At 44.5% G+C, this 19,224-nt stretch overlaps 1 protein-coding gene across 1 annotated transcript in view; it reads right to left on the bottom strand.

Annotated features, from left to right (window-relative positions):
* The window catches only part of TGFBR2 (transforming growth factor beta receptor 2), a 68,500-nt gene that overhangs the window by 7,297 nt on the left and 41,979 nt on the right, over positions 1-19,224 (bottom strand). Inside the window, exons 4-5 of the mRNA XM_081883279.1 lie at positions 7,919-8,724; positions 6,523-6,664 (exon numbers count right to left, since the gene is read on the bottom strand). Of these exons, the coding sequence (XP_081739405.1) occupies positions 6,523-6,664; positions 7,919-8,724 (948 nt within the window). The remainder of the gene's footprint in view (positions 1-6,522; positions 6,665-7,918; positions 8,725-19,224) is intronic.

Genomic DNA, 19,224 nt, shown 5'->3' on the forward strand with positions numbered 1-19,224 from the left:
CGGCTGCAAGGGCAAAATGCTTGGATGGAAATTATATTTCTCACAAAGCGTAACATCTGGTACACAGCTGTTGTGCTGACTGAAATGCCAAGCTAAAAGCGTAGTGGAGCAGTTCGAACTTTTCCCCAAAGCAGAGTTGCTGAGTTTCTAAATATGATTTCTAAATTATATGCCGGCAAAACATCAAGCAAACTATACCCGTTTCCCACACTTCAGCTCCTCAGCAAGTAACAGAGCGGCCTTCTTCTTAGGCTGATTCTTCACCTTCAGCGACACTGCTATTTATAGTGTCAGCGTACAGATTAAAAGCCATGTGTGTTTTCTGTTTAAAGTCAACACTAGCTATGAAGGGCTGGGATACTCCAAAAACTGCATTCGGCAAAATCTTCACTTCGCCTCCCAGGCTTTGCAAAGAAAAGAAATGTACCTGCACCATTTCACAATTTCATTCCCAGCCCAGATACAGAACCCCTTTGTTGCATAGGGTTTAACACACCATCTAAAAAGTAATACTGCTTCACTAACCAAGCACATTGCTTTTTCTTTCTTCTCCCACAAAAATCCACCTCTCCGCCTTTTATGAACACTCCCAAGGGTCAGTTTACGAATTTGCAGGGTAAGGGGATAGGATTAGGCCAGGTGCAAAGGTCTGAGTCATTGCAGCGGAAAGTGTCAAGTGTCCTGGGTTGGCAAGCTTAATGGCTGCGGTGACAAAATGGAGGCCAGTGGAGGATGGATGGCTCAACTGGGTGAACATATTTGGAATCCAAGATGCTATTGGGATTACACTTGTATTATGAGGCCACACTTGGAATACTGCGTCCAATTCTGGGCACCACAACTTAAGAAGGGTGTTTACAAGCTGGAAGGTGTGCAGAGGAGGGCAACCAAGATGATAAAGGATCTGGAAACCAAGCCTTATGAGGAGCGGTTGAAGGAGCTGGGTATGTTTAGCCTGGAAAAGAGGAGACTGAGAAGAGATATGAAAACCATCTTCAAGTATCTCAAGGGTTGTCACATGAAAGAGGGAACACACTTGTTTTCCCCTGCTCTGGAGGATAGGACTTGAACCAATGGCTTCAAGTTGCAAGAAAGGAGATTCTAACTAAACATCAAGAAGAATTTTCTGGTGGTAAGAGCTGTTCGACGGTGGAACGGTCTCCCTCGGGAGGTTGTGGACTCTCCTTCCTTGGAGGTTTTTAAGCAGAGGTTGGATGGCCATCTGTCATGGATGCTTTAGTTGAGATTCCTGCATTGCAAGGGGTTGGACTAGATGACCCTTGGGGTCCCCTTCAACTCTACAAATCTATGATCTTCTATCCACTGCTCAAAATACACAAACAGGCAATAGTGGACAGCTATTGTTTCAGGCATGGGTACTATTGGGAGTGTCTGGATAGACAGACCCTATTCAGATATAAGATGCTACCAGAAGTCCATGTTATACATGGACAATTCATGGACAATCTCCAAGAAAACACCATACTAGCTACCATGGATATTTGAGGCCCTTTACACCAACATCCCACACAAAGATGGGCTACAATCTATGAGGGATATTACTGCTAGATGTGGAGCTTCAGCCCGTCTAGATACCAAACTCTGTACTCACCAACAATCAGCTTGGGGGAGAACATGTTTGGGGGAGAAATTAATGGCACAGCCATGGGCAGTCACGTGGCTCCACAGACGCCAACACATTCATAGCTGACTTGCAAAACTTCCTTAGCTTCTGTCCCTAACAAGCCTCCTACATCTAAGATACATAGATGGCATTGTCATCACCTGAATTTGTGGACAAGAGACACTTGATCAGTTCCACCAGGACTTCAATAACTTTCATCCCATCGTAAACCTGAGCCTAGACCGGTCCATGCAAAAGGTTCACTTTCTGGACACAACAGGAAGCCATCTGACCACAATGTGTATTTATGTGCTTCCAGCTTCTACCCAGAGAACACACCACAAATCCATTGCCTATAAGTCAATCCTTGAAACACAACTGTATCCGTTGAGACTTACAACTTAGGAATTTAAAACAGAGGCTCACAACTCAGAGAACTTAAGACAGAACCCCATCTTAAGAATTTATGTCAGACACTCCTCAGGCTACAATATCAACCCAACAAAGTGCCATAGCATAACAAAGGGCAGAATAGTACTGAGGAATAATCTACTAAAGAACAGAAGTAGAAGAGAAAATGATAGAACGCTCCTTGCTGCCATGTATAGCTCCCAGCTGAAACCACTCCAACCATCAATGATCTACAGCCCACATTGGACAATGATGATTCCCTCTCTCACTGGTCTTGAATGGTAGGGCTTGTTCCTTCTTATAGAACACCCCCTGTCCAAAAACAACAATAACTCCAAACCCTAACACAACTACTCACTAGCAACAACAAGCCCTCCATAACAGAGGTTTGGACACAGGGCAGTTTCAGATGGCAACTCTGTTCAGGGCCTAACAATTTAATCTGCAACATCTAGGCTTCAGTCACCTGTTCCTCTTCTCGGTGTGATATATGCCAGCAATGCCCTTTTGCATTCTACACAGGACAAGGAAGGCCGTCTCTATGCAAGAATACATAAATGGGTACAAATCTGCCACCAGAAATAGCAATAAAGTGGTACCTCCGGTTGCGAATGGGATCCGTTCCGGAGCTCTGGCCGCATCCCGAGGAATTTGCAATCGGAGCTGCCACTTCTGCGCATGCATGCGGCGTGGTTTAGCGCTTTTGTGCATGCGCGCACAGCGAAACCCAAAAAAATACTCTGGGTTTACCATGTACGTATCCCGAAGGATACAAAACCGGAGGTGAATGCAACTAGAGGTACCACTGTATTCCAAATCCCATGAGGAGACACTTCAACCTCACAAGAAGCTATTGGCTTGGTTCACACATCACAAGAAGCTAAATGGTTGCTTACCAGGACCATGTGAATGTCCTGACTCCTGGAGAAGGGCTAACACATACTTTGCTCCACCCTAGTCTTTTAAACTCGAACCTGTAACTAAGCCCAGACTGGCTTTGCATGTTGTCTGAGCAATAGATCTTGGTTAAGTTGTCTCTCTTCCTTAACAGTGTTAGAAACTGAAATATGAAAGCTGGGAGCTAAATGGCACCTTAAACCTAGGTTATGGGCACAACAACGGAATGTCTAGGGGTGCTTTTTTATAACAAGAATGCAAAGCTGAAAATGAATGAACTGCAGCTAAAATATTATGTTTGTTTTTCACATGGTCTAAGTCCTTCCCCTGCCCATCCCCTAATATTCTTAAGCGAGTCTCTTCTCCAGTCTTCAGAGAGTAGCTGGAAGTGGGGAGGGAGAAAAAGGTCCCCCTTTCCTTCCACTCTGCCGTTTTAATCCGAAATCTTAGGCTCAATAATGTGCCCAGAGCTCAGAGACTGCTGGCGCTAATGAAATTCCCTGTCACAAAATGCACCTAGAACAATGGGAGTTTCGAACACTGTTCCTTAGCCAAGAAGCAGCTCTGGCTTGGTGTCATGGGTAAGCACATTCTCTGTAAGTGACTTTAGCATTGCCTTCCTGGGGCAAAGGAATTTCAAAGGGAAATTGCAACATGCTTAAATTACAATACAAGAGGTTCGATGATCTCTCTTGTGCACTGAACCAAGGCAAAGGATTTTTAACACATTACGTGTAATCATTGGCTTATCAATGCCAGGATGCCTGTGTTAACAACTGTTTTGTGAATTACTGCAGATAATTAGGTACGTATGACTGTCTGTAGCTTTCGGCATTTTGTTTCCCTCTGACCTCATTGTTAACGTTCCCCTCCCTCCCGCCGGTTTCCTCAAGCCATGCATACGCATTCCTGTAACTCAAGGATAACGCTCAAACTTCAGAGGAAGTGGACTATAATCTCAAAAGTTTATGCCATAATAAATGTGCCACAAAAGGAGCCACAAGGCATTCGTTGCTTTTGCTGCAACAAAAATGACTAACTATGCCATCCTTCTAGGGAAAGACATTTTCTACAAACATTATAGTCTAGAAGAGGCGCATTTCCCGAGATTCTGCCACATGAACTGTTCCCTACGTATATCCCATCAAAAAAGTGAACGGTCGATCTATTTATACCTGCACACTTTCCTGTCTTACTGCAGGTGCATAATGTTTCACAGTTTGCATGCTTACAGTTGTTATAATTTTATATTGTTACTATTCTACCATTACAGTTAAGGTGTTGGTACTAGAATAGAGGGATGTGGGTGGCGCTGTGGGTTAAACCACAGAACCTAGGACTTGCCGATCAGAAGGTTGGCGGTTCGAATCCCCGCGACGGGGTGAGCTCCCGTTGCTCGGTCCCTGCTCCTGCCAACCTAGCAATTCAAAAGCACGTCAAAGTGCAAGTAGATAAATAGGTACCACTCCGGCAGGAAGGTAAACAGTGTTTCTGTGTGCTGCTCTGGTTCGCCAGAAGCGGCTTAGTCATGCCGGCCACATGACCTGGATGCTGTACGCCGGCTCCCTTGGCCAGTAAAGCAAGATGAGTGCCACAACCCCAGAGTCATCCGCGACTGGGCCTAATGGTCAGGGGTCCCTTTACCTTTACTAGAATAGAGAGCCCTATATCGCTTGGGACCCAAGTACCTAAAAACAGCATGTCTTCCAATAGCATGTCTTCCAACAGCATGTCTCAGGTCTTGTGATTGGCAGGGGAAGCTCTGTTGGGGCTGTCGACCAATAGACATGGACCAATGACAGCGGCTTCTTAGTGGTAGCTCCCTGTTTGTGAAATGCCTTCCCTGGTGAAGTGTGCTTGCCTCCCTTCATCATTGCAGCGTAAAAGAAATTTAAACACATTCCTGCCTACCCAGGCATTTCTACTACATTTTTAATTGCTTTATTTTAACTTTTTTGAGTGTTTGCTGCCCTGAGCATCTCTGGGAGGAAGGGTGAGCTATACATGTAATAAAAATAAACACATAAGATTGCTGCACTTTGCACCTTTTCTGGGAAATCCACACTGCTTTATCTCATTTAGCAAAGCTGCCCTAGTTTTATTTCTCGTATGGGTATAATATCGATCATCATAATAGCTTATTTTGGCTGGCTGGCAAGGTTATTTTATCAGGAACGTGCAATTCTGTGATTATTAATTCCCCAGCACTGCCCTGTTTGGCACAGGTATTGCACTCTCATTTGCTGCAACGTGATGTCTTATCATCTACAATGAATCCTTTTTTTTCTGTTTTTTAACTTTTTTCTCCTTTTTTAGGAGGGAAATTTATAAGGGACTTAGATAAAGTAGCACACACTTCCCCACCCCCCAATCTTTCCTGGCAAAAGCCCGATTATTTTAATTTCAGGCAGCTCTGCAACTTCCTGAGTGGAGCACTGCTGGGAGAGTGCTTTTCTTTCCCTAGGCATTATTCCAGAGTCCTCAAACAGAAACAGGAAGTGTCATCAGGCATCAGCAAGGATGAAAGAGTCTTCCTCAACAAACAGAACATCCATGCCTTAAAAGGAGCATTCTGTGGAATGCTGTAAGCTCAAACGCTAAGGAAGGAAAGCAATAATAATGATGATGAAAAGTATCTTACCAGCTTTTCTGTTTCCTCATGAAACAAAAACAAAACACAAAGCAGCAGTAGCAAAGGTCAAACCAGAAACTTAGAACTGACCTTTGCAAGACCTAAAAGTGTGTCTCCATCTGAAGAATTTAAAAACATACCTTCCTCCCAGCCCTGTCAGCATGGAACACCTGTGCTCAGAGACCTATACTGGTTGCCGATTTGCAACTGGGCGAAGTTCAGAGTGCGACTAACAGCATATACAGCCCTCAGCAGCTTGGAACCAGTTGACTTGTGAAACAGTCTGATTTCATAATAATAATAATATAGCTGTACCGTGGAAGTCGAAATGAATCTGTTCTGGAAGTCTGTTCGACTTCCAAAACGTTCGGAAACCAAATCGTGGGTTCCGAATGGCTGCAGGAAGCTCCTGCAGCCAATCGGAAGCCGCGTCGGATGTTCGGCTTCCAAAGAACGTTCGCAAACTGGAACAGCTACGTCCGGGTTTCGATTGTTTGGGAGCCAAAACGTTCGAGAACTAGGCTGTTCGAAAACCAAGGTATGACTGTAATGATAATGATAATTATTATATTTATACCCCACCCTCTGGCTGGGCGGCTTACTTGTTTAGCAGTTTTAAGATATATATTTTTTTAAAAAAAAACACTTTGGAATCTCTGCCTATTGATACTCTTTTCAGTGCTTCCTAAAAACATTTAGGTTTTAAGAAGTGGTGCTCAGTGGTTCTAGAAATGGTTTGGAATATGGATACAGATCTAGCCCAGGAAGTTCTTCAGATGACAGATCACCTGTGTGAATCACACACTACTACTCCAGGTTTCTTGAAAGAAAAGGGCAGGGCTCATGTAAAGGAAATTAATTGTATTTGGGGGGTGGGGAGGATTCCTACAACCTTTAGAGCTAAGTAGCATGTAAACACATAAAAATACAACTCCACAAAGGAGCACATGAAACAAACCTCCGACGCTGTTGCAGCGAGATGTCATTTCCCACAGAACCAAAGCCATGGAATATACGTCAGTTTGTTTGAAGGACTCGACGTTATCTAAGTTCATTCTGGATTCCAGGACTTCGGGAGCCATGTACCTTGCTGTGCCAACCTGTCAGCATTCACAAAATGGTTAACAAAATTATTTTTGATGGAGTAACCCATTTGACGGTACACGTTGAGCTTTCTGTGCTTTTTTTTATTATTAAAACCTGCGATCACAAGGTTTAACCACTACCCTCAATGGTATTTCAACGTCTTGTAAGCACGAGTAGTTGACAGCTATTCATAAACAGAAAACAAGAGTAAAGAGTCACATTTTGTTGGTGCTATTAGGGTACGGGGCAAAACCTATCCCTGCATCCTGAAAATTGAGATTTTGCTGAGAAAGATCATGTGCTGCAAGGGGTTGGTCTAGATGGCCCCTGGGGATCCTTCCAAGTCTATGAATCTATGCAAGGGAGGAGGATGTGCGTCCCTTGCAATAATTGTCCAAACCCTCCCCTCCAAACACATTCAAGCCATCACAGTACAATGGTACCTTGCTATTATTATTATTATTATTATTATTAAATTTTATTTATACCCGACCCTCCCCAGGCTCAGGGCAGCTAACACCGGTATAAAAACAATTGATTGAAATACAACTTAAAAACAAAATTAAAATACAACATTAAAATGCAGCCTGATTTCAGTAGGAACTCAAATCAAAAACTTTTTTGGGGATGAAAACGTCAAGTCTTCACCAAGGCCAACTATCTAGACTGGTCCTACGTGGGCCAGAAAAAAGCCAGGGAAGTCCCCAAATAGGAGTTCCAAAAGGAAGAGGGGAAGGGGAACAATTTGATTCCAAGCCAAAGGCCAGGCGGAACAACTCTGTCTTACAGGCCCTACAGAAAGAAATCAGATCCCACAGGGCCCTGGTCTCATGAGACAGAGTGTTCCACCAGACAGGAGCCAGAGTTGAAAAGGCCCTGGGCTCTGGTTGAGGCTAATGTGACTTCCTTAGGGCCCGGGACCTCTAGGGTGTTACTATTTATAGACCTTAAGGTCCTCCGTGGGGCATACCGGTTCGACTTCCAAAACGTTTGGGAACCAAATCGCAGCTTCTGATTGGCTGCAGGAAGCTCCTGGAGCCAATCGAAAGCTGCAGAAGTCGCGTCGGACATTCGGGTTCCAAAGAACGTCTTAAAACCAGAACAATCACTTCCGATTTCCGATCGTTCAGGAGCCAAAACATTAAGACTCCCAAGCTGTTTGAAAACCAAGGTACGACTGTAGTGGACATTTTTGCCAAGCCCTGTTTTAAATCCTCCAGCTTTGGCTTTTTCCTTGCTCCTCCCTCTGCCCCTGTTGTACGGCTCACCTGCCCACTGTTAGCCAGGTCATCCACGGAGAGGGTGGGATCCAGCCGCAGCGACAGCCCAAAGTCACAGAGGCAGCAGGTCAAATCGTTCTTCACCAGGATATTGGAGCTCTTGAGGTCTCTGTGGACAATGGGCGTCTTGGGTCGGCCGCAAGGTGTGTGATCGCTGTGAAGATGGGCGATCCCTCGGGCCAAAGACCCGCCCAGCTTCCAGAGGTCCTCCCAGCTAATGATGTGCTTTATAAGGTACTCCTGCAAATTCCCCCTTGCGTGGAAGGCAGTGATCAGCCAGTACTGTTTGCCTACATCCGTCTTGCGCTCCTCGGCCGTGAGGAACTGCAGGATATTTTCGTGCTTCAGGTTTATGTCGGAGAAGATGTCTTTCTCTGTCTTCCAGGAGACGTACTCTTCGTAGGAGAAGATCTTGACCGCCACGGTTTCAAACTGCTCTGATGTGTTCTGTTTCAGTTTAGCCTTGTAGACTTCAGCGAAGCGCCCTTTCCCCACCAGGGTGTCCAGCTCAATGGGCAGGAGCTCAGTATTGTGGTTGATGTTATTGGCGCAAGTGGAGCTGATGTCAGAGCAGTCGTCGTCCATCATGATGGCGCAAACATCGCTGCAGTCTTTATGCTTCCTGGACTTCACGTTCTTCTCCCATGCCTTGTTCAGCTTCCTCCTCCTCTGGATACGGTAGCAGTAAAAGATAAGGATCACGGCTTTGGCAATCACCAGCAGTGGGACAAGGCTTATCAGCGCAACTTTGGAAATCACACTGATCACGTCTTCGTCTGGTATTTCAGTGATATCTGGTAGAAAGAGATAAATAATATTGCTGAAGCGTTGATAAAAGATGCTACGGCAATAGAGGCATTTTACTGTTAGTTAATACTATAGTTCACTTTAACCTACAACCGGAATCTGCAAAAACTTTGCAATTCTACAAACCCCAAAGAGGGTCAAATTTCTGTTTCTCAAGCATCATTCAACTGTGCCAGTCAAATCCCACTGAATACATTCCAAATGGGCTCCTCTGTACATACAGTGGCAAAAAAACAAACAAACCACCAGCTCAGGCAATGCTGTTGTTATTTTTTCTCCTCTATTTGGGTAAAAATAGATTTGGGCAAAACAAGGTAAAGGTAAAGGGACCACTGACCATTAGGTCCATTCGTGACCGACTCTGGGGTTGCGGTGCTCATCTCACTTTATTGGCCGAGGGAGCTGGCGTACAGCTTCCGGGTCATGTGGCCAGCATGACTAAGCCACTTCTGGCGAACCAGAGCAACGCACGGAAAAGCCATTTACCTTCCCGCCAGAGCGGTACCCATTTACTTGCACTTTGACGTGCTTTCGAACTGCTAGGTTGGCAGGAGCAGGGACCGAGCAACGGGAGCTTACCCCATGGCGGAGATTCGAACCGCCGACCTTCTGATCGGCAAGTCCTAGGCTCTGTGGTTTAACCCACAGCGCCACTTGTGTCCCAAGGGAGGGCAATTCTTGCTTACTTGCGAATTTAGTGTGCTTACACTAACATATATGCAGAATGTGAGTCTGGACCAATTTCTCACTGCCACAAGCCCAGCGAAAAGTGATTCTAGCCAGAACCTGTACAGAGATTGTAATTCCTTGTCGCTATTGATATGTGACAGTATTTAGAAAAAGAGGAAGCTGTCACAGAAAGACTTTGTTTCGTAAGCCCCTTTTAAAAAAATAACAATAAAAAGCTTAAAGAAGTTTAGTCTAGACTAAAGGATGTGTCATCATTATTGTTATGACCAAGTTAGTTTAGCAAGCAAGATGTATACTTTGAGATTATGGCGCGTGTGTGTTTGTGTGCGTGCAAAACTCTCTCTCAACAGCTGGAAATCTAGTCTGAGTAAGAGGCACAATGGAACTTTCAACCACAGTGGAATGAGTGGCTTGTGTCATCACACACTTGCGTTTTCTATCTAGCAATTCAGTTTGCAGCAGAAATTTCAACTATTTTGAGGGTGGGGGAGCCAAAATGCTTAGGGGAATACCACAGAGGCATTCGACTATTTTATTTTACTGTATTAAAATATTAAACATTTTTTCCCCAGTAAACTAAAATGTAATCAAGAGAGAAGATGCTGAAACAAATGCACACATGCATAAATGAGAATAAAAGCTTTTTAATAATAATAATAATAATAATAATAATAATAATAATAATAACAAGTCAACAGTTTCCTAAAAGATGACACAAGTTAAGGAAGTGAAAGAAAATTAATGAAGATTCAAACTAGGGCTGAACTACATTTTACATGTTTTAAAAAACAACCCATAGCCTGGCACACACCCTTTTTTTGTACAAGAAAAACTGCTTGGAGAACGGTTACTAGAAGCAAAAAAAGGAAATGGAGTGTTTAACACCCCCTCTTGCTGGAATTGTCTGAAATTAAAGAAAGATTTGCGGTCCCTGGGATGATGGGTTCAGCATAGACAAACACTTACTGGGGTTTTTCCTGGGTTATTTAATGTCACCCAAAATGTATGATTACTCCACATTTAATGGCCTAGCAAAAATATTCAACCACTTTAAATGGGGTCTCAGATGGAAAGCTTCATTCATCTCAACTGGGCTTCACGGGATTTCAGCACGCCCGCTGCTGGATAACTGTCCACTCGGGCTTTTATGAACCACTTTCATGGCATTTGCCAAGCAGCAGATGCACCACAATACACTCTTAACTTGTTGCATGTAGCCCAGGAACTGTTTTGTCCTCTAGGCTGAATTCTGGACATCACATTGGGATTGTGGGAGAGAAGGGGCATTTGTTGCCAGCTCTGGGTACTCCCATTGCCCCATGATGACTGACCCTGCTTCTTTGCACAGAATAATACACCGGAATTTGCCACTAATGCATCATTTTCAGCAGCGAGTCACAAAACAAGCAAAGTCCAGATTCATCTCTAAATAGCTCCTGTGAATGTCTGTCACTTTAAGAGAAGAAAGATATCATACAGGAAGTGAGGACTAGAGGTGGAAAAGTGACAGAAAGCAGCAAGCAAAGAGAAAGAGAGAAAACTACAGTAGTTTGTGATTGAAGCAACTAAGCAGTTTTCTTGAGCAACAGAAGAACATCACACCTGTCCTGCTTTGAAGATCTTCAGGGCTACTTGGTTAATGATGTATTGCCTTTTTAAAAGGAAGTTATTGGCTCTAAGCCAGTTTTTAGGTCTGCTGGTTGACTGCTTTACATACATACAGTGGTACCTCAGGTTAAATACTTAATTCGTTCCGGAGGTCCATTCTTAACCTGAAACTGTTCTTAACCTGAAGTACCACTTTAGCTAATGGGGCCTCCCACTGCTGCTGCGCTGCCAGACCACAATTTCTGTTCTCATCCTGAAGCAAAGTTCTTAACCTGAGGTAATATTTCTGGGTTAGCGGAGTCTGTAACCTGAAGCGTATGTAGCCTGAAGCGTATGTAACCCGAGGTACCACTGTACAAGCATAATTTTATTTGTATGATGCCATTCCATGGTTAAAACCATGCTCAAGGTGGCTTTCAACGTGGGGAAAAATGACACAAAGATGCAAATGTAACAAAAGTAGTCATAAAAAATAAATAAATGGAACATTGAAAAGTACACAAACAAATAAAACCATTTCCACATGGATCTAAAACAAAGATACAAAGATTTAGGACCACAAATTTAGCAACAAAATCCCTAAAGAAAACCCAAGAGTCTGTTCAGCAGCCTCAGCTTTTGTAGCTGGAGTCAGTCAGGACCCCTCCCTCCCAGGCCAGGTGGGAAAAGGCCTGCAAGGCAGGGAGCAGGTCTTCCAGGGCTCAAACCCTTGATTTAGGACACAGGAGGGGAAGCTCTCAGCCCCGGGTCTAACCAGGCACCTGACTTTGTCATTTGGGGCAAGCCACACCACCCAGTGCCAGATTTATATATAAGCTAAACAAGCTATAGCTTAGGTCCCCACTCTCTTGGGGCCCCCACAAAAAAATTAAAGGAAAAAAACTAAGATAGGTTCAACAATTACTTTGATAAAATACATATTTTGTTATGTGCAAATGGCTTTAGATATCTATTAGGTCCATAAATTACCATATATTCAACACAAAAAACAGCAACAATTTGTTGTCGACAAAGGACAGCTGGGCATATAAAGGGCCCCATTACCTTCAGGAGCTTAGGGCATGGGTAGGCAAACTAAGGCCCGGGGACCAGATCCGGCCGAATCGCCTTCTAAATCCGACCCACGGACGGTCCGGGAATCAGCGTGTTTTTACATGAGTAGAATGTGTGCTTTTCCTTAAAATGTCTCTCTGGGTTATTTGTGGGGCATAGGAATTCGTTCATTTCCGCCCCCCCCCCAAAAAAAAATATAGTCTGGCCCCCCACAAGGTCTGAGGGACAGTGGACTGGCCCTCTGCTGAAAACGTTTGCTGACCCCTGGCTTAGGGCCTCATCAAACCTAAATCCAGCCCTGACACCACCTGTCAGTTATCTAACACCAGGCACAAGAATCTGGTATCTTCAATCTAAGCACTAATTGTCGAGATCAGAGATCTCTCATCTTTGTTTTTAGCATTAAGAACCCCAGTGCTACACTCAGAGGGGCTTATCTTGGATACAAGTCTCAGCTGCTGGCTTTTACTGAAAAACCACAGGCAGGCTGAAATCGGAATCATGTGTCAAAAATGGCCCACAGAGGGTGGGTTAGTACTAGATCTGGCCTTTAGGCTGAAAAAGACTCCCTAGCTGTAATTTAGGATATGGAGTTAGATCTAGACTTTGGCCGCAATCCTAAATCCACGTATATGGGACTTTCTTCACTGAATTCAACAGGTGGCAGCCTAATTCAAGCACAGAGTAGACTCACTGAAATCAAAGGGACTTGAGTTAAGGTTCATTCATGCTTCTGTTCACTTCGCCACTTTCCCCCAAGAAAACCCATGGTTTAGCGCTGAACAGGAAGAAACAGAAATCAGATTCTCTGCCGATAGCTATTTGTTCCGATTTAGTACTAAAGAGCGAGTTTTCTGGGGGAAAGCAGTGGGGGTAAAACTGCCCAGACCAGAGCCTAGAAAGCACGGGACAAGCAGAAAACGGTTCGGATCCATGCTTTGAAAGAACAAGACAAGCAGAAGTGTGGATAAGCTCAGAGTCTAATGAAGTATGGTGGAATGTGGATCAAAGCCATTGTTTCTAGTTAACAGTTGTTGGGAATCCCAAATGGGGACTCAGGTCCTGCCTGCATGGTGAGGCCCCGGGCCCCCTAGCTCCCCCCAAAATAAATACACAAACACAAGTATTGGGATAAATAAGGCCACAACTTTATTGGTTAAAGTTGTGAGCGGTTTGGCTTAGGCAATTGGGTGAAGCAAGACTATATCCTGACTCCTGTCCGAATGCAGGAAGTTTCTTAAGGGTCAACCACCAGAAGAGGGATCCCTATTATGTACATCAATTGAGCACAGCCATGGTCACCATTGGGGTCATGGCATGGCCCTAGCCCACGCCCAGGCTTCGGACAGGAACCATACCCCCACTTTGATGTGCTTTCGAACTGCTAGGTTGGCAGGAGCAGGGACCGAGCAACGGGAGCTCACCCCATCGCGAGGATTCGAATCACCGACCTTCTGATCGGCAAGTCCTAGGCTCTATGGTTTAACCCACAGCACCACCCGCGTCTCTATAATAAGACTTACCCAATGCCTAACCACCAATCGAGCCAAAGGCTCGCTGCCAACACCCTCACACCTGCAACCAACAATACCCTCCATCATATTGGCCTGCCAAAAATCAATGCCCATGTCCGAAAGGTGAATGCCATTGTTACGAAACAGGGCCTTCTGGTCAAACGTGATGGCGGGGTGCTGGGAGACATGGGTTTTTGTCATTATCACACACCCCTTCCAACATTGTTCCTTATGTAATCTCCTGTCTGTCATCTTCCACTTTGGTATAGCAATTGCCCCTGACCAGGGGGTAGGCAACCTAGGGCCCAGGGGCCAGATGCAGCCCAATCGCCTTCTCAATCCAGCCCATGGACGGTCTGAGAATCAGCGTGTTTTTACATGACTATTTAAAATGCATCTCTGGGTTATTTGTGGGGCATAGGAATTCATTCATTATTTCCCCCCCAAAATGTAGTCTGGCCCACCACATGGTCTGAGGGATGGTGGACCGGCCCATGGCTGAAAAAGGTTGCTGACCTCTGCCCTTGACCCTCCAACACAGTCCAGCAGCAAAGGAAGCATTCCTCCCAAAAAGTGTTTGTAGTAAAAAAATCTCTCATCTCCCCCACCCTCCAATATGCAAAGCTAAAACAGTAATGCAAGTCATTCTTAATCACGTTAAGTATGCCTATGCAAATGAGACGGTGTCCAGAATTCAAGCCCAAGCCACTCAAATTCATGTACTTTTGTTTAAATAAGAAAATACTCTTTTTCGACAGCTTTAGATGGGTGTAACTGAACATCAGGCGAGAAGGAAAAGAAAACGATGGAACAAAAATAGCTCTGTTGGACTTCCTTGCCTTGAATTCAGGTGTATACAAAGACAGCCATCACACTTGCCTGTTCCGATTCTCAATGTGCTGCAAACTGGAATGTGTTTGAAAAGCTTACTAGGCAAGTATATTTAGAAACTGTAGCCTCAGTGTCAGAATCGCACTACGGATTCTCTTGCTTCTGGGCTTTTTGTGGGTTTTAGGGTAGGAGTTGCCCCTAGAGGCAGGGAATCTTGGGGCTAGTGGATCATACTGGTACTCTGATAATAACTGTACACTCATGGACTATTGTAACAAATGGACCTATCATGGCAGAGTATAAACCAGTTGCAAGCAGATGTTACAACTGCAACAGATTATTTAAAGTATCCAAGGCTGTTTTGTTGACTGCTGATAAATTATTAAGAAACAAGACAATATATATAAAATGTATCCTCTAACTTGTATAATTAGTATCCTTCAACTTGTATACGTTATCTGTTACTGTTTGCTAATACAGTAATTTTCTGGAATGAATGGATCACTCTAGACTGGCTACATTTCCCCAGATGATGCACATTAACCTCCATTATTATATTCACCTCTGGTCTGATCCTGCACAAGTTGCTGAAATTACTGTTTTGCCAGTGTTAGTTAGATCCACCTGCAATTATTGAAATCTCTTCTGTGACAACCCTGCAGCGTTAAAGACTTTTGTCTTAGCAGTGCAAATTCTATCACGTGCGTCAGCCAGGGCAAGATTATTTCATTTTATAGAACTCAGTACCAAGATTGGCAAAGCTCGCTTTTTCAAAGGATGAGAGTTATCCTCATAAATGAGATTCCTCTTTCCATTCTCCCATTTCAGTATTTTGAAAAACGAAAAACAAAACACAGAGGTACATTAGATGACCTGATCCACCAAAGTCCTTCTTATGGGGCGTGCATTGGATAATTGGTTAAGAAAATGTATACATCGCTTTAACATTTTTGGTAGAGTCCCCCAATCCTTACCATTTGTAGAAACTTAAAAAAATCAGAATACATTACAAACAAATAAAATAATACAAATAAAGACCAGAATGCAATAAGTGCTTTGCTCCATAAATTCAAATGACACCTAAGCAGGAGGGCACCCTCAATCATCCAAATAAGCCTAGGAGAGCAACTGGATTTTTAGAAGACATTTGGAGCCTCAGAAAGAGCTTCCTGGATTTCTTTTGGGAGAGTATTCCAGAGAGTTAGCACTGCAGCTGAAAAGGCCTATTTCCAGGGTGTTTCCAAACATGGCGATCTACTGGCCACCATATGGCTAGCAGGGTCCCTTCTGATTATGGTAAACGTCAGTCTGACCTACAGTTACATACTGTTGAGGATGTTTTAATGCCATTGGTGCAAAGCTTATAAACAGAACCGAGAACTATATAAAACAAACACCCACACAAAAAACCCCCAAATGAGCAGACTCGTTGTACAAGTAACAGGCTGCAACCCTTTTAACACTTGAGGTTTAATGTAGTACTTCTTGGAATGACGTTAAGTGAATTAATACTGTAAATTCCAGCTCTAAAGGAAATTACACTGCGCTTACGATCTATCCTTAAAAATAATCAAGAGCACAGTTTCCCAAGTTCCCAACAGCCAAAGCACACTTTTTTTATTTGAATTAAAACTGATGATACAATTCAGAGCAAAAATGAATAATATTTACTTTGGGAGATGTAAAGGCAAGTGCCACCCACGTTCCAAGGGGCCGTGGCCTGTTTTCCAGCAGAAACTGCCGATGTTGGATGTATCCTGTATCCCTTGGAAGTGGGCGGCATCTTGCAGGATACAGCCATAATGACTAGGAACCATTCATAGTCCTGTTCTCCATTATGGTTTAGTGACCATCAATCCTAATTGTGCACAGGAAGATACAGTTGATGGTAACTCAGCCCACCTTCCAAAATATAACAAACACCATATTTTTCCGTGTATAAGACGGTGGTTTATTAAAGAATGTTAAAAATTGGGGGTCGTCTTACACATGAATAGTGCAGGGGAGGTGTGATTGGTGGCAGCCATGAGCAGGACATTGTAACCGGCGATTGGTGGCTGTGGCAAGGCCTGCTGGCGATTGGCTGCTGCTGCAGTAACTGGGCAGACGATTGGCGGCTGCTGGTGGTGAGTGGGCGGATGATTGGTGGCTTTGTTGAGGCGTGCGATTGGCAGTTGGCAGTGGCGGTCAGGAGGGTGAATGATTGTCAGTAATTCCCCCCCAAAAAAGCTCAACAACTGGGCAATCCTTAATTTCCTTAATTTGGAGTCCCAAAAAATAGGGGTCATCTTATACACAGGGGTATACACATGGAAAAAATATGGTATTCACACCACCAATTTATTGTGCCCCCTCATTTGTCACTGCCAGGACACCACCTTTCTCAAACATCATATACCTCTCTGTTTGGGGGGCATTATTCAGTCTAGAATTCTTGTGCATGTATAGGCGCATGAATGCATTGATGTGCTCTGGATATTCCAATCCTCTCTGCTCATTAACACTTACATGGCAAGGTTAAACTGAAATCTAAGGGTGGCCTCATAAGCAAGCTACAGTGCTAAGTTCGTACACAGGAAATTATTTAAATTCCTTTCCTATTGCCCCTTGCTTGTGAAATGTTTCCCCTGCTTTTTACCTCCCCATACTCCTTTCGAGCATCTAAAGCCTTGGTAGTTCACCTTAGTTGTTTCTGAAGCTTACATAATCCCATAAATGGGTGAGAGAGGGGAGATCACGTCGCTCCAGGAACAAATGTGTTCTTCAGAATTACAGTAAATCAATACACCTGCAATGATTTGTTTAGCCAAATTGCCCGACAACTACAAATGACGAACATTTGGGCAAATTATGTTGAGCGTGTAGGCAATTTGCATGACAATCCAACACACTGTTTTAAAAAAGTTAATTTTTCCGGCTCAGCTGAGGTGCCTGTAAAGTCAGTTTCTAAGCAACGCTCCTGGCAGGTTAAGACTTCAAACTAAGCTGCGTGTTCAGAGAAGTCACAAGAGAAGGCAGGCCCTTATCAAGAGGGAAGCAATTAAGAGAGATGATGGGAAACCACATGTCTGAATGCTCAGCACCTCACCCTGCCAGAAATATACAGAAAACGAAGAAATAAGCTAAGGAGGCTAGGGAACTATTCCCCAACACATGCTGCCCATATTTGCAATGTAACGGTAAACCACTGTTTGCAACAGGAGGCAGGTGAAGCAGAAGTTAGTGACTCGGCAGTGCACACCAACTATGGATAAACCACAAGGAGCTGTGTGAATGCAGCCAGGGGAGCAGCCTCCCATTCATTGTGAACTGGTTAAGTTTTAAAGAGACTTGATTTTTTATAGGCTTTGGTTATGCAGGAATGCAAATATATATATCTGCAGCAGAGGCGTGTTTTTTTTGAGAAACCCATCACTAATAATGATAATAATAATAAATAAACACAAGATTATAAATTCCTCCTGGAAAATTATGCAATACTTGTTCTTTAATTCAAGATAGTAGCTGGACACACAGGACAAAAGAGAGTAAAAAAGAAACTCTAGCTGGATGGGATGTGGGTGGCACTGTGGTCTAAACCACGGAGCCTCTTGGGCTTCCTGATCACAAGGTTGGCGGTTCGAATCTCTGCGACGGAATGAGGTCCCGTTGCTCTGTCCCAGCTCCTGCCAACATAGCCGTTTGAAAGCACGCCAGTGCAAGTAGATAAATAGGTACCACTGTGATGGGAAAGTAAACGGTGTTTCCGTGCGCTCTGTTTTTGTCACGGTGTTCCTGTTGCGCCAGAAGCGGTTTAGTCATGCTGGCCACATGACCCGGAAAGCTGTCTGTGGACAAATGCTGGCTCCCTTGGCCTGAAAGCAAGATGAACGCCACGACCCCATAGTCGCCTTTGACTGGACATAACCATCCAGGGGTCCTTTACCTTTACCTTTTACCTCTAGCTGGAGCTAGAATGAGGCATGGTGATATGGGTGCCTCTACTGATGGACCAGAAGAACAGATTGCACCCTCTTACTCATAGGGCTTCTCACCTGCTGCTATTGCTGCCGCTGTTACTGTTACCTACTAGCCATGGAGCAACCCATGGTGCTCAACAGGACTTTCCAGGCCCACCCCACCCCACTCTAAGAAAGGGGTCCCTCCTCAGAGCAAGTCACTGTGGCTGAGTTGGCCACTGAGGGTGCTTGCACCGCTACTGTAATGTAAAGGGACCCCTGACCATTAGGTCCAGTCGTGGCCGACTCTGGGGTTGCGGCGCTCATCTCGCTTTATTGGCCAAGGGAGCCAGCGTACAGCTTCCGGGTCATGTGGCCAGCATGACTAAGCCGCTTCTGGCGAACCAGAGCAGCACACGGAAATGCCGTTTACTCTCCCACCGGAGTGGTACCTATTAATCTACTTGCACTTTGACGTGCTTTTGAACTGCTAGGTTGGTAGGAGCAGGGATCGAGCAACGGGAGCTCACCCCATCACGGGGATTTGAACTGCCGACCTTCTGATCGGCAAGTCCTAGGCTCTGTGGTTTAACCCACAGCACCACCCGCGTCCCGCACTGCTACTGTAGCAAAACACAAAAAACTTGTTGTTAAACTTTAAAAAGGTATTTGCTGCAGCGGGAGCAGTGCGCTCTTTGTGGCCACTTGCATCCCTCGCTCTGAGGAAGGGCCCTTTGCTTAGAGTAAAATGTTAAGAGGATGGCCTCGGAAATATTGTAAGTGGCAGCAGAGGAAGTAAGAGCAATGCCCGAGGGAGGGGGGCAGAGACAAGCAGGATTAGCTGGGGAAGGGA

The sequence above is a fragment of the Podarcis melisellensis genome (assembly GCF_964234715.1).
Source record: "Podarcis melisellensis genome assembly, chromosome: 12".
NCBI lineage: Eukaryota > Metazoa > Chordata > Lepidosauria > Squamata > Lacertidae > Podarcis > Podarcis melisellensis.